Consider the following 14,810-nt stretch of genomic DNA (forward strand, 5'->3'; position numbering starts at 1 on the left):
TTGACCTGTTAATACCACTGCTTAGTGCTGATAGAAACATGGTAAGACAACCAGGCAGCACTTTGTTGTCAATTATCTGCCAGTTATTCTACAGGCTATGTTCACAGAGCAGGCATTCTGCATTTTAAATATAATTATAAAAACACATGCCCAGTAGAGACATCTGTGGTATGACCAAAGGTCAATGCGGCAATCTGAGGAATTCACATAATTTATCAGAAAGCAGATGTTATGGAATAAGCTATGTACTTTACCACTCTACTGTACCATAATGGACTGTATAGCACACTGTTTTCCTCATTTAGCTAAAAGCAGCCTTTATGGAATAAGTGGCTACATGTTAGAGGCCTACCATAAGGATTTCCTTTAACTTTCTCTAGGCATACCGATAACAGTGGGCATGGCGAAGCACTGCCTTCACACAGTTTTTGTAGGGCAAGTTTTGAATGTTGCCTGCACTCATGACCATGAAACCTCAGGAAGGGAAACAGTATTTCCCTTAAATTTTAAACTGAACGTCAATAAAACACGTGCTACTGTGTGCAATATTTCACAATCAATAAAGTGTTAGATAACAAAAATAACATTTGTAAAAATTCTATAACTGTTTTTACAATCCTGAAGTAGTTTTCATTTCATATTTCCATTGCATGTGATTGCATTATGTCTACCAAGGATGTGATTGTTTGGAAGACTGAGTGGTGTTTAATCTGTTCTGATTAGCAGTTCATGTTTGGTTAATCTTTGAAGCCCTTGATTGTTAGCGATAGGATTACTTTCACCGGTGTCATCTGTCTCCATCCACTCTTTCAGCACTTCACTCTCTTTGTCACTGGATCTCTAGCCCAGGGCCTTCTATTTACAAGAAGGCTCTAATCTAGTTTATAATCAATGCCAAATACCTAAGTGTCAACACGGGAATTGCAGGGAACACAGGATGTTATGGCACCTTAATTGGGGAGGATGAGCTCATGGTAATGGCTGGAGCGGAATGATTGGAATGATATCAAATACATCAATCACATGGTTTCCAGGTGTTTGATGTCATTCCATTTGCACTATTCCTGGCATTATTATGAGCCGTCCTTCCCTTAGGAGCCTCCTGTGCTGGGGAAACCAGAAAGACAACCTTGACTCAGGAGGATGACTCAATAGGTGAAAGCACAGAACCATACAATTACAGAAATAACCACTCCTTTCAAAATACATTGGATTCATAATAGCTCTGTCTGTAAAACCCTTTCAGTTTCAAATTATAATAAGTAAAATACACATATGGAAATGTGCTCATGTAAAAAAAATGTATCCTTGATTTAATTAGCCTATGGCAAGTGTAAAAATATGACCTAACTATTTGTGGTGTGTTATTCAATAGCTTGTTAAGCTGCCTGCAGTTCTTCGTGTTTTAGTTGTGGACATCATACAAATGCAGGGTTCATCATAACAACGATGCTAACTAAGCCTTTGCATGTTTTTGGTAATGGTATCAGCTGTTTCCTGTCTTTGTCATTGAAGAATATAACGCTGTAATCAATGTGGTCTTTGTTTATTGTGGGTGTGGCCAAACCGAGGGGTGTGAACTAGAGGGCGGGTGGTATCTGCGTGTTTGCGTCACAGGTTAGTGCTAGCTGTCAATTGCAAACAAAACGTCTAACTACAACTTTATATTTTAGGCAAAACTTGGAACTCATGGTGGCAGGGAAATTAGCCTGGAATCCGCAATTATCTAGCTACTGTAATAGTAATGCATGAATGCCGCTGCTTTCGTCGTATAGCCTTTTTCACGAGGACGTACACTAGAGAGCTAGCTAGTGAGCTACCGCTAGCTAGCTGACTTGCTAAGTTAGCTACCTAAGAAGGTGAAAGAAGACGGCAGCTGAACCGAAGCTATACCAACTTACTCAGACCTATGCGACTGATATCAGGTAGTTCTTTATCTAGCTAGCCTTTCACTTATTATTTTGTTCACAACACAGCGATACATTGAGCTAATGCGCAGCAATTTGTATGTAATAAACATCTAGCTAGTGACCGCAATACGACCAATGAATAAGACCCTGGTTGTGGCAGTATATTACTGTTTTCTAGTCAATAGCTGTGCTCTCACAATTCGTGTAACTAGCTTGGTTAGTCTACTTGTGGCTAAACTGTAAAGTATACTACTGGCGACAATGTTTCCGAAAATTTTAGGATTTTACACGTTTCTTGTCGTGCACACGTTTGCTGTGTCACGCACCGCAGAGAACAAGGGACTGTGCTGACTAGTTATGTATGATGATGTAGCTATCTGCAACCGCAAGAAAGGGCACTACACCAGACGGGAGAAACTGTCCATTTACCAGTTATGTTTAATATCCTTATTATTTTTAACTCTAGGCCAGGGCAAGTAATTGTACTCATTTGCACAAGCGTTGGTGAGGGGATTTTTGTCTGCATCCCAACATTTACGTTATTAAATTGAAAGGAAATCTCATCACTTGTCAGTTGGCCTAGAATGCCAGTCGTAATTGTACCGTCATATGAGCTGCATTTAGGCTAAACAAATATTACATTCATTGTATTTTTGCACAATCTGTCTTCTAAAAACCTCAATGGCATATGCATTGCAGGAGAGAGGGGACGTTTTATATTTCCACTGGAACATGGAAAATTTAACCGCTATTTGTTGGTGATATACCAAAGGGTCATAGTTTGCTGACTACAGCATATAGTGCAGGAGGACAAGGTCAAAGTGGATGGTGGTTGTCGGTATGCAGGTCTTTGCCCTCCTAGGCAGTCAGAACCAGCTTGCCAGATGAAGAATGCTAATGAATAATTGAAGCACATGCAGCATATGATCAGCATGCTCTGGAACAACGAGGCTTTCAAACACTGCTATTTTATTGGTCCAAATCCTATCTGGATAATACTACAAATTCCTGATTGCTTACAGAGTTAGGCCTATTCCAGGGAGAGCTGGGGTTATTGCATGGGCCACTGCAGTAGAGCAAAGCTACCGGTTTCCTGTGATAGTGTTGATCAGCTTGACACAATTGCCTGTCCTCACATCCATGCTCAGAGCACATAGAACTGTGGTTTGTAGTAGCCTATGTTAAACAGGGAATGTGTTTGTATCAGACTAAAGTGGCATTAGGCTGTACTGTACCAATGCTCCTTTGTACTGGAAATGTGTGTTGATTTTGACACTGCAGACACTGAGTGAACATGGGGTGTTTCCTAGTGTCCGGCTGTCGCTCTGTGGGTCCAGTCCTATTTCCCATTTAGGCCAGGGGTACTAACTTACCCTATGAGGTCCTGAGCCTGCTGGTTTTCTGTTCTACCTGATAATTAATTGTACACACCTGGTGTCAGTCACAGGTCTAAATTATTCCCTGACTAGAGGGGAACAATGAAAAATGTAGTGGAACTGTCTTCGAGGTCCAGAGTTGAGTTTGAGGGATGTAAGCCTATAGGGGGAGAGAACAGTTTGTAGTCATGACATGGTATCATGACATGGTATCATGACATGGTATCATGACATGGTATCATGACATGGTATCATGACATGGTATCATGACATGGTATCATGACATGGTATCATGACATGGTATCATGACATGGTATCATGACATGGTATCATGACATGGTATCATGACATGGTATCATGACATGGTATCATGACATGGTATCATGACATGGTATCATGACATGGTATCATGACATGGTATCATGACATGGTATCATGACATGGTATCATGACATGGTATCATGACATGGTATCATGACATGGTATCATGACATGGTATCATGACATTGGATTTTTTGAGTATTAGAACCTACTGTACAAGTTTAAAGTGCCAGATTGTGCAGAGGTTAAAGCCTATTGGGCTTAGGTCTTGTGATATTGGAGAAAGAATAGACTTTCTCCAGTATCACTAGATTCTCCCTGTTGGTGACCAGTCATCTAATCAGTTGCCTTACCCAATTGTAATCGGCAGCACATTGTTTGTACTTGGATAAGCAGTTAGAACCTTGGAGACTCTTGTTGCTTCATCCAAGTAGCCATTTTCTCTGGATTTCAAATTCTTGTGGATTTAATGGTCCCAGATGCAGGTTTTGCAATGTTAGTATTGTAGTTACTTGAGTACTCTGAGGGTCGAGGTGAGGACACATGACCAGTCATGGTCCTCAGTCAAAGAGCCAGTAGCTCTGAGGACCATTTGAGTTTACTGAAAATCCATCTTCATGAAACATAATCCCTCTTCTGGGAAAACGAGGTCAAGGGGTCAAGTGGTTGTTTCTTAGTACAGTGTAAACAGGGAGCATGGACCCCAAGCTCTGTTGATACTATGTAATAGTGCTGCAGTTGATCCATGCCTGTCCTCAGGCTACTCAACTATACTCTCCACCTCTGGACACTGCAGGGCGACACAGATGCACATACTCTGCTAGTTTCTAGACTTAGTCAGTCTTTTTTTTGCATGTCCATCACAAATGTTCTTCCTCCTCTCAATAGCGTGCATTCACCAACAGGAAGCTCTAGCTCTTTACAATCCTCTTTTCTTTCAATTCTTAGCCACAATTGCACATTTAATCCCTGTGCAAAATATTTGTCCAATAATGAATGATTTATTTTCTCTCGTTTCTGCTCTTTTACAACCATCTCCTTTTCAATGGCTCTCTCCCTTGCCTTCCTGTCCCTCCTTTGCCATCCTGTTTTGCTTCCTTCCGTCCTCTACTTCTTCCCCTATTCCTTCCTTCCCCCTGTACATTCCCCCTGCCAGTCTAGGGTTATTGTGTCTTCTGTAACAGTACATGCCTCTCACCCCGTCTCTCTCCTGGTGTAGTATACTGTAGGTGAGTGATGGAGACGAGAGAGTTGACCGTGGTGGCTGGCAGCTTCGTGGGGTTTCAGCTGCTCTTCTCTGTGGCCAGCCCGCTGTTCTCCTCAACTTTCACCCCTGGCTACGGCCACCTGCCCTCCACCAAGCTCACTGAGTGGAACTCCAGGTACAATACCCTTCCAACAGGCCTCTTAACAGGTTTCACATTATAGACTAGTACTGTACCGTCTCTGCTGTAACACACTTCTATCAGACATTAACCCAGGCACACGGATCTTTAAATTATTATTATTATTTTTATTTTTTTTAAATTTATCCCATTTTCTCCCCAATTTTCGTGGTATCCAATCGCTAGTAATTACTACCTTGTCTCATCGCTACAACTCCCGTACGGGCTCGGGAGAGACGAAGGTCGAAAGCCATGCGTCCTCCGACGCACAACCCAACCAGCCGTACTGCTTCTTAACACAGCGCGCCTCCAACCCGGAAGCCAGCCGCACCAATGTGTCGGAGGAAACACCGTGTACCTGGCCCCCTTGGTTGGCGCGCACTGCGCCCGGCCCGCCACAGGAGTCGCTGGAGCGCGATGAGACAAGGATATCCCTACCGGCCAAACCCTCCCCAACCCGGACGACGCTATGCCAATTGTGCGTCGCCCCACGGACCTCCCGGTCGCGGCCGGCTGCGACAGAGCCTGGGCGCGAACCCAGAGACTCTGGTGGCGCAGTTAGCACTGCGATGCAGTGCCCTAGACCACTGCGCCACCCGGGAGGCCAGGCACACGGATCTTAAGTCAGAAATAGAGGTTGACCGATTCGGGCCGATTTCAAGTTTTCATAACAATCGTAATCTGCATTTTTGGACACCGATTATGGCCGATTACATTGCACTCCACGAGGAGACTGCGTGGCAAGTTGACTACCTGTTATGGGAGTGCAGCAAGGAGCCAAGGTAAGATGCTAGCTAGTATTAAACGTATCTTATAAAAAACAATAAATCTTAACATAATCACTAGTTAACTACACATGGTTGATGATATTACTAGTTTATCTAGCTTGTCCTGCGTTGCATATAATCGATGCGGATGCAGTGCCTGTTCATTTATTATTGAATCACAGCCTACTTCGCCAAACGGGTGATTGAACAAGCGCATTCGTGAAAAAAGCACTGTCGTTGCACCAATGTGTACCTAACCATAAACATCAATGCCTTTCTTAAAATCAATACACAAGTATATATTTTTAAACCTGTATATTTAGTTAATATTGCCTGCTAACATGAGTTTCTTTTAACTAGGGAAATTGTCACTTCTCTTGCGTTCTGTGCAAGCAGAGTCAGGGTATATGCAGCAGTTTGGGCCGCCTGGCTCGTTGCGAACTGTGTGAAGACCATTTCTTCCTAACAAAGACCGTAATTCATTTGCCAGAAGTGTACATAATTATGACATAACATTTAAGGTTGTGCAATGTAACAGCAATATTTAGACTTAGGGATGCCAACCTTTAGATAAAATATGGAATGGTTCCGTATTTCACTGAAATTTGACCATATTAATGACCTAAGGCTTGTATTTCTGTGTTATTATAATTAGGTCTATGATTTGATAGAGCAGTCTGACTGAGCGGTGGTATGCAGCAGCATACTCGTAAGCATCCATTCAAACATCACTGTCCTGCATTTGCCAGCAGCTCTTCGCAATGCTTCAAGCATTGGGCTGTTTATGAGCCTATCAACTCCTGAGATTAGGCTGGCAATACTGAAGTACCTATGAGAACATCCAATAGTCAAAGGTATATGAAATACAAATGGTATAGAGAGAAATAATCCTATAATAACTACAACCTAAAACTTCTTAGCTGGGAATATTGAAGACGCATGGTAAAAGGAACCACCAGCTTTCATATGTTCTGAGCAAGGAATTTAAACGTTAGCTTTTTTACATGGCACATATTGCACTTTTACATTCTTCTCCAACACTTTGTTTTTGCATTATTTAAACCAAATTGAATATGTTTCATTATTTATTTGAGACTAAATTAGATTTTATTGACGTATTAAGTTAAAATAAGTGTTCAGTATTGTTGTAATTGTTATTAATATTATATATATATATATATATATTTAATCGGTATCGGCTTTTTTTGGTCCTCCAATTATCGTTATCGCCGTTGAAAAATCATAATCGGTCAACCTCTAGTCAGAAATGATAACTAGTCGAAAGGTAGGCTAACAAGTTAATGATTATGTAAATATTTATTCTCTACATTGCTTTTGGACTGGCTTTGCATTCAAATTGTTTTATTGTGCTGATACTTCTGCTATAATCAGACAAATCTTAATTATCTATCTACAATATCGTCATTTAGGTTGTTATGGGTCATCTCAACTTTCCATAGTACACATCAGGGGCTGGGCTTTGAATTCAAAGATCAGAAATGTGTAATTAGTTAAGTTCAAAAGTTGCCAATTGGCGTTTGGAATGAGTTACTCAATCTATTGAATGCTATCTCTTCTTTGGTATCAGTTTGTCTTGAGCTGGTGAGCTGTACCCACTGTTCCCTCAAAACAAATGTTGCCCCCACTGAGCACATTTCAGGTCTGCTGAGTGCTAACTTGACATTTCTGTGCAACCCTTTCTGTGAACACTGAGGCTGAACCCACTTTAAGTTACTGTTTTAACAATGGCCAAATAGTCTACTGTGGCTATTTGATTGTAATGTAGAGCTACCAGAGTGGCCACCATCAAAAACAATGGAGAAAATGCATCCCATAACATTAACATGGAAATGGCTGTTCTATCTTTCAGCCTACATTAGCAGCCAATGTGTGGTGTTCAATATAGGCCTACATTCCATGAGACTTTTGAAAAAAGAACTTGCAGGGCTTGATATTAATCTGTTTATCCACTTGTCCTTTGGACAAGGAGATTACTGAGAATGTTGTGGTGTTTGATGCAAGAAACCATTTTACAAAATAAAATGCTTTTTATTTCCATATTGACAGAAAATCTGCCATTATGCTACCCTCTGTCTATTGGCTACTTAACTTATTCAAGCCTGTCTCAAAATACAACACTGCCCCTTTAAGACAAAAAAAGCTCTTTACCTGACTCGCTTTTCAAAGATGTCTAGAAATGCGCACGTTTTGTGCTCTTGTAGGAAGCAATCCCCTAATACTGACTACAAATGATCTATAACTGGGCTAATAACTAATTAACAAGAAAGGATATGAACAAAATGTGCACACGTGGCTACATGCAGCTCTAGCTTTGATCTCAAAACAAGCGCATCTACTCACAAACGCTCATGCTGTAAACACAGTCCAGTTCAAAGTAAATACATGGCAATGGTCTATTTGCATATAGGCCTACTGCAGCTCTGGTTGTTTATGCCGCACTGGTATTTGTAGAGTACGGGCTGAGTAGTGCGGGTCAATGTAATGGAATTCTTCTCCGATGTGTTCTGCCTACACCAAAATCTCTTGCATAGTTTGTTTTGTTATGTTGCATTGACAGTGGCTAATATTGCGTTGATTTGATCACAATTGCCACAGTAAAGGGAAACTTTGATCGTGTTAGCAGGGACAACTCTAGAACAGTGGTCACCAACCTTTTCTGAGTCAAGATCATATTCTGAGTCAAAATGCAAGCCGAGATCTACTGCTCAGATTACATTTTTTACATTACTTAAAAAACGTAAGCCAATGTCAAGATCACCTTCTGAGTCAAAATGCAAGCCGAGAATTACCTCGCCGCTTTTTTAAAAACATTACAAAAAAAGTACGCCTATGCAACATTGACCAATTAAAAACAGTACTGTAGTAATGAGGTTTGTGCAGTAAGCTATAGGCACAATACATTATCACCTCATTGGTTTTGCTTGAATTGCCCAATGCGTTATTGTTTGGGCCATTTTTTTAAATTATACCTCAAAATTTGAGGAAGGCTATATGATCACACCAGTAATAGATCCATTGTTGCGTTACTTGTGAGGCACAGCTGATTGAGCATACATTTAAATAATTTGTCTTTTATTTTACTTGGCTGATGGTGCCTGCATCTAATGGTCAGTCTCAGCGGAGGGAGAGAATAGCAGACTGAGGTTCCACCTCTCAACATCCCTCCGCTCTCTCTTTCCTCCACTGACACTGACCAAAAAGGGACACCGTCTTCCTGCTGATGGCAACTCAAGTTGCACCTTATTTCTGCCTCATGCACAAATTCATGTTGTTACTCCTATGAACAGAGAAAGTGAAATATTAAAAGACCCAAGCCGCTAATAATTACAGCAATGCAAGCCTATAGATACACTTTCCTACTCATTCATTACTGCTGCAGTGCGTGTTGTAGCACTGAGTGGAAATGGGAAGAACATGTGTTTTATGGCTTATAAAAGTGTTGAATACGAAGTGTTGACAGTGCTGAGTAATAACTTTAACGTGATCTCACTCATAAAACAGCAGCTCTTTGACGTATTTGTTGAGTCTCTCTAGTCATGGTTAAACATTTTGAAATCTCACAGTATCAATTTTGCTGTAGCTTTCTTTTATGCCTGCTACGTTACTGCCAACACAGTAATCTGAGCCAATCGATTGGCCAGCGGAATCGGTTGCACCTACCACCAACAGCCCGAGACAAATAAAATAGGAACACAAGGCTTTATCGTTGTTTAGTTTTTTTACAGAAAGTTTTGTCGATCGACTAGGAATGCCTTGGAGATCGACCAGTTGATCGCAATTCACCTGTTGGTGACCACTGCTCTAAAAAGTTGAGAGAAGTTCAATCTCGTGCTTCCCCCTGTGGGCTGATATTTCTTCTGTGCGGCAGTCCTGGGGGGAGCTGCGCGGCAGTCCTGGGGGGAGCTGCGCGGCAGTCCTGGGGGGAGCTGCGCGGCAGTCCTGGGGGGAGCTGCGCGGCAGTCCTGGGGGGAGCTGCGCGGCAGTCCTGGGGGGAGCTGCGCGGCAGTCCTGGGGGGAGCTGCGCGGCAGTCCTGGGGGGAGCTGCGCGGCAGTCCTGGGGGGAGCTGCGCGGCAGTCCTGGGGGGAGCTGCGCGGCAGTCCTGGGGGGAGCTGCCCGGCAGTCCTGGGGGGAGCTGCGCGGCAGTCCTGGGGGGAGCTGCGCGGCAGTCCTGGGGGGAGCTGCGCGGCAGTCCTGGGGGGAGCTGCGCGGCAGTCCTGGGGGGAGCTGCGCGGCAGTCCTGGGGGGAGCTGCGCGGCAGTCCTGGGGGGAGCTGCGCGGCAGTCCTGGGGGGAGCTGCGCGGCAGTCCTGGGGGGAGCTGCGCGGCAGTCCTGGGGGGAGCTGCGCGGCAGTCCTGGGGGGAGCTGCGCGGCAGTCCTGGGGGGAGCTGCGCGGCAGTCCTGGGGGGAGCTGCGCGGCAGTCCTGGGGGGAGCTGCGCGGCAGTCCTGGGGGGAGCTGCGCGGCAGTCCTGGGGGGAGCTGCGCGGCAGTCCTGGGGGGAGCTGCGCGGCAGTCCTGGGGGGAGCTGCGCGGCAGTCCTGGGGGGAGCTGCGCGGCAGTCCTGGGGGGAGCTGCGCGGCAGTCCTGGGGGGAGCTGCGCGGCAGTCCTGGGGGGAGCTGCGCGGCAGTCCTGGGGGGAGCTGCGCGGCAGTCCTGGGGGGAGCTGCGCGGCAGTCCTGGGGGGAGCTGCGCGGCAGTCCTGGGGGGAGCTGCGCGGCAGTCCTGGGGGGAGCTGCGCGGCAGTCCTGGGGGGAGCTGCGCGGCAGTCCTGGGGGGAGCTGCGCGGCAGTCCTGGGGGGAGCTGCGCGGCAGTCCTGGGGGGAGCTGCGCGGCAGTCCTGGGGGGAGCTGCGCGGCAGTCCTGGGGGGAGCTGCGCGGCAGTCCTGGGGGGAGCTGCGCGGCAGTCCTGGGGGGAGCTGCGCGGCAGTCCTGGGGGGAGCTGCGCGGCAGTCCTGGGCATCAGTTCATACAGGGGTCATGCACACTGAACACTGCTACAGGATGTGTGTAGTGTACCATGGCATAACAAGCCAAAGGTGAAGCACTGATCGTGGATGAAGTTTGATTCAAAGTTACCCTTCATTGCATAACGGCTCCCAGTGTGTTATTATTTATTCAAGCTTTGCTTGTAAAGAGACACAGAGAATATCTACAGAAAGATGCACAGCAGAGATGTAAGCCTGAGGCGTAGGCTAAGGAACACGTCACTAGCTAGATGTTCAATTCAAATGGGATAAAGGGAGAGCAAATGCACTTGCCCCTTCTGCTTCATAAGAGACTGTCTCAAATTCCACTCTCCTTCTTGGTCATGGCAGTTATACGCTCTCAGACAGTCATGTTATAATGGTGACACTAAAAATAACAATGTTCATTGTACAGTGGATGGTCTATGAAGCCAGCATAGCTAGGCCTGTGGTGCTGCTGGTGTGCCCAGGGTCTGGGGACTGTGTGTACGGGTGAGGGGCGATAAGAGGCGTGGTAACACTGGAGTTCTCTTCACTAGCCCAGATAGAGTCCCAGAGGTCAACGAAACCTGAGTAGTTTTACACACACACGATTCTCCTTCAAATTAGTTCCATTGCCAAGGTTCCACACGGCCCAAATGAGGTTTCTTCATCGTGTTCTCAGTGCTATAAAGGATGTTATTGTTATGTTACTTGAACTGTTTATTAGTATTACTGCTGCCGTGGTGCTAGTCTTGCATCATTCTCTGCCATGGTTTCTAACTGTCCCTGTTTCTGTGTGCTTGCCCAGATTGGTGTCCACTGTCCATGCTCTGATCGTGGGCCTCTTCTGTCTCTACATCCTGTGGTTTGATGATGCTGTCAACACAGACCCCGTCTGGTAAGATGAACTGCATTACTGTCTGCTGTCTGTCATTCTAGCAGCCATGGCTACTAGCCTACCCCAAGAGGGAAGGATGATGCTGCCATTCCCCACTGTCAGAGAGAAATCTCAGTGGAGTCTCCAGAGAGGTGTAGATTCAGTGGATTTGTCCTTTCATTGTCTTTTCTATGTTCTCTCCTACTGCTGACTGATTACATCATTGTATCCTGAAAGAGAGGAATGGTAATTTCCCCCTCTCCCTCCCTCTCCCTTCTGTTTCTGTCTTCTACTCGCTTCGCTCTCCTCTTTCTCTGTCTTCTACTCTTGTGTTTCTCTCCTTCTGTTTCTCTTCCTCTCTTCCTCTGATCAGACATACCAGAGTCCTGCCAACAAGGCTCCTTTTCATAGCAAACAACAGCCCAGTCTTCAGCCCCCCCCCTCTTCCTCCTCCCTCCCCTTCTGGTGACCCTCTCCCCTGAGTCCCCCTGACCCCCAGCAGCACCCTGCGTCTCTGGCTGTCTGATCAATACAGCACTTCCCTCGCTCTCATTGTCTGTCTGTCGCTGATGTAGCGGAGAAAAGGGGAAGTGAAGGGCCAATGGGGAGGAGTCCTGCCACCCCCCTTCATCTGCTCTGTGTCCAAATGTCTCACATTTAGACTACTCTCTTTTTCCTTCTTTCTTTGTTGTTCCTCTACTCTCATAGGGTTTGTTTAATAGGGGTGTAATTGTTGTACCCTCCCAGTCCAAGTCAAGTTGACTTGTTGTTTTCCTTTGTTTTGGTCTTTGTGTCTGTATAGTATTGGTACTATCCTTTTGTCTCTTATGTATTTGCTTTCCTGCCCATCTCTTTAAGTTTCTTACTTTTCATCTATTTAGACTGGTAGCCATGTTATTTTGCTAGCGCAGTAGCTAGTTCCTCTTATTGCAACACTGAATGGCGTAAGCATTAAATCCTCAGACAATCTGATTGCATTACAGCATCATTTATACATGCCACAGACTGGCATTGTGCTGGGCTTCACAGAACTAACCGCCCACAAACCTGCATTGTGACAGATTCAGCTTCTCGCAACGTCACTCTGGCGGTTCTGCCTGGGTTTTGTTGTTGTAATCCAATCAATCCAAAGAGTTTTCCAAATCCGCCTCCCTCACATCGCTTGAATGGTTTATCTGAGCTTTAAAAGTACGATGTAACCAGTGAGAGCTCTCAATTGGTTTAAAACAATAGTGCTCAGTTGGTTGATCAGAGTTCAGTGATGTAACTCCAGGTGTGGCTTACTGTAACATGAAGATCCCTTTATTGGTCAAATACACACAAGGTCCAACTGAACTGTGACTTCTGCTTTTTAACCCAACACCTCCAAAAGACTCATACATACACATAAATATAGAGGTTTTGGAGAGGTGCAGGGGACACTGGGCGCCCGGGGAGCTGTTGCTGGGGGGGGCTAAGTGCCTCGCTCACAGAGAACGGCAGGCAATGGAATCTAGGATTTGATACCAGCAACCCTCCGGTTGCCAGCTCACTTCCCGACAGATTTTTTCCCGGCAGACCCAGGATTCAAACTGGCAAACGTCCGGTTGCTGGCTCGCCTCTAACCGCTGGGCTACCTGCTACCCTGCCATACCTGGATCAGTGATGGAATCTGAGAACCTTTAGACCGATCTCATCTTGACCCCTCCTGTTGCTCTGTCTGAAGTTTATCTCTTAGCTTTAACAGATTTATCTACGAATGGCTTTGATTCTCTATATGGGTGAATAGATTATTAGGCTTATGGGTGAGCTCCAGGATGTACAGTAAACATGAGGAAGTGGAGAAATGATTGGCTGCATATGACATTGATCGTGGATACATGAGTGGGGTTCAGAGAGGATGTTGCACTCAGACATACCCTGAACGGGTACGTTGGGGTGAAGGTCGGTAGAGGTGAGGGAGGGCGGTGTCACGTGGAGCCCCCCTCTGATCCAGAGAGCACGTCGTGGTGTGCTGTCACAGAGAGCCATGACCCCACCCTCAGCAACAGGATACCTGTGATGGAGAGAGGCCAACATCAGTTCCAGTGTCACTTTACTGAGACACACACATTATTTTGACCACAGTCACTTAGCAGATGCTCTTGTCAAGCGCCTCTTGCACTCTAGTCAACACACAGGCCTAGGCAGTAAATGTGGCCCATGTGATACGGTGAACTGATAACCATGGCGTTGCCCAAACCTTTGTCCAAGCAACTGAGTCGTACAATCCACTCCTACAGTCAAGAGAAGAGTGGTTCTCATTCTTACAGTATGTACTATATGCAGGCTACTGCTCACATGTACACACATCCTGACACGTATTTGTCCATGAGCACACAATCCCACAAGGATACAGCAGGCAAACAGAAACACACCCTCTGTATGTGAGCACAATGCATTTGTCAACACAGTGCTATTTAAACTGGACCTTCCCTGGACACGGGTATCTCAGTAGTAGCAAGACTATGACTCATGACATGGCCATGAGAAGAATGTGCCTATTTGAATGCTAGAAAAAAGATTGTAGTTAGAAGTTTCCTTCTTTTTTTTTTATTAACTCATTGGAGACCCCTGCAGTAGACTTCACTAATACAGTATGTAGAATGTTTTGTGGACTTCACTAGATTTCTGTGAAATCGTAAGTAGCTTTTGTTTCTGTTTTACTGTAGTTTTACTGCATTAATCTGTAATGTGGCAACTGTTATTCTGAAAGAACACTTTGTTTTGTTTTTGCTGTACAGGGGGGAGCCTGGACTAGTGAAACTTAATGTGGCCATAACGTGTGGTTATTTGCTCTATGGTGAGTCTCTCTCCTCATGTTTATCCTCTTGTATAACAATAAGCCATCCACATTTCTCTGTGGACAGTAGATGAAAATAATAAAGTGTGTGCTAACTACCCACTTGTTGTTCTGTGTAGACCTTGTGCTTCTGGCCACTAACTGGAGCACAATGGGGGACAGCTTTTTTGTCTGTCACCACTTGGCGGCGCTCTATGCATATGGATATGTCTTGGTGAGTCTGGGGGGAAACCATGAGCACAATGGCTAATATTAGATTGTTATTTGGTGCCTTTGGGTTTTGGTATTGAAATACTCAAGTCTTCTTTCTAAAGATGTGTTGCACATTTAGTCTGTTTTTAGTTTATTTCTGCCCATGTCTATTTGTGGTAATACGTCTTTACACTC

At 45.1% G+C, this 14,810-nt stretch overlaps 1 protein-coding gene across 3 annotated transcripts in view; it reads left to right on the forward strand.

Moving 5' to 3' along the window:
• Positions 1-14,810, forward strand: part of LOC129833369 (TLC domain-containing protein 4-B-like) — a 43,188-nt gene that overhangs the window by 22,571 nt on the left and 5,807 nt on the right. The window contains exons 1-5 of one of the 3 annotated variants that reach the window (XM_055897923.1): positions 1,561-1,617; positions 4,827-4,989; positions 11,534-11,623; positions 14,365-14,423; positions 14,543-14,637. In XM_055897923.1, coding sequence (XP_055753898.1) covers positions 4,844-4,989; positions 11,534-11,623; positions 14,365-14,423; positions 14,543-14,637 — 390 coding nt within the window. In that variant the 5' untranslated portion in view covers positions 1,561-1,617; positions 4,827-4,843. Of the gene's footprint in view, positions 1-1,560; positions 1,926-4,826; positions 4,990-11,533; positions 11,624-14,364; positions 14,424-14,542; positions 14,638-14,810 lie in introns of those variants that run through there. The other 2 variants (XM_055897922.1, XM_055897924.1) reach the window with 2 other exon arrangements.

This window comes from Salvelinus fontinalis, chromosome 34, assembly GCF_029448725.1.
Source record: "Salvelinus fontinalis isolate EN_2023a chromosome 34, ASM2944872v1, whole genome shotgun sequence".
NCBI classification, from domain to species: domain Eukaryota; kingdom Metazoa; phylum Chordata; class Actinopteri; order Salmoniformes; family Salmonidae; genus Salvelinus; species Salvelinus fontinalis.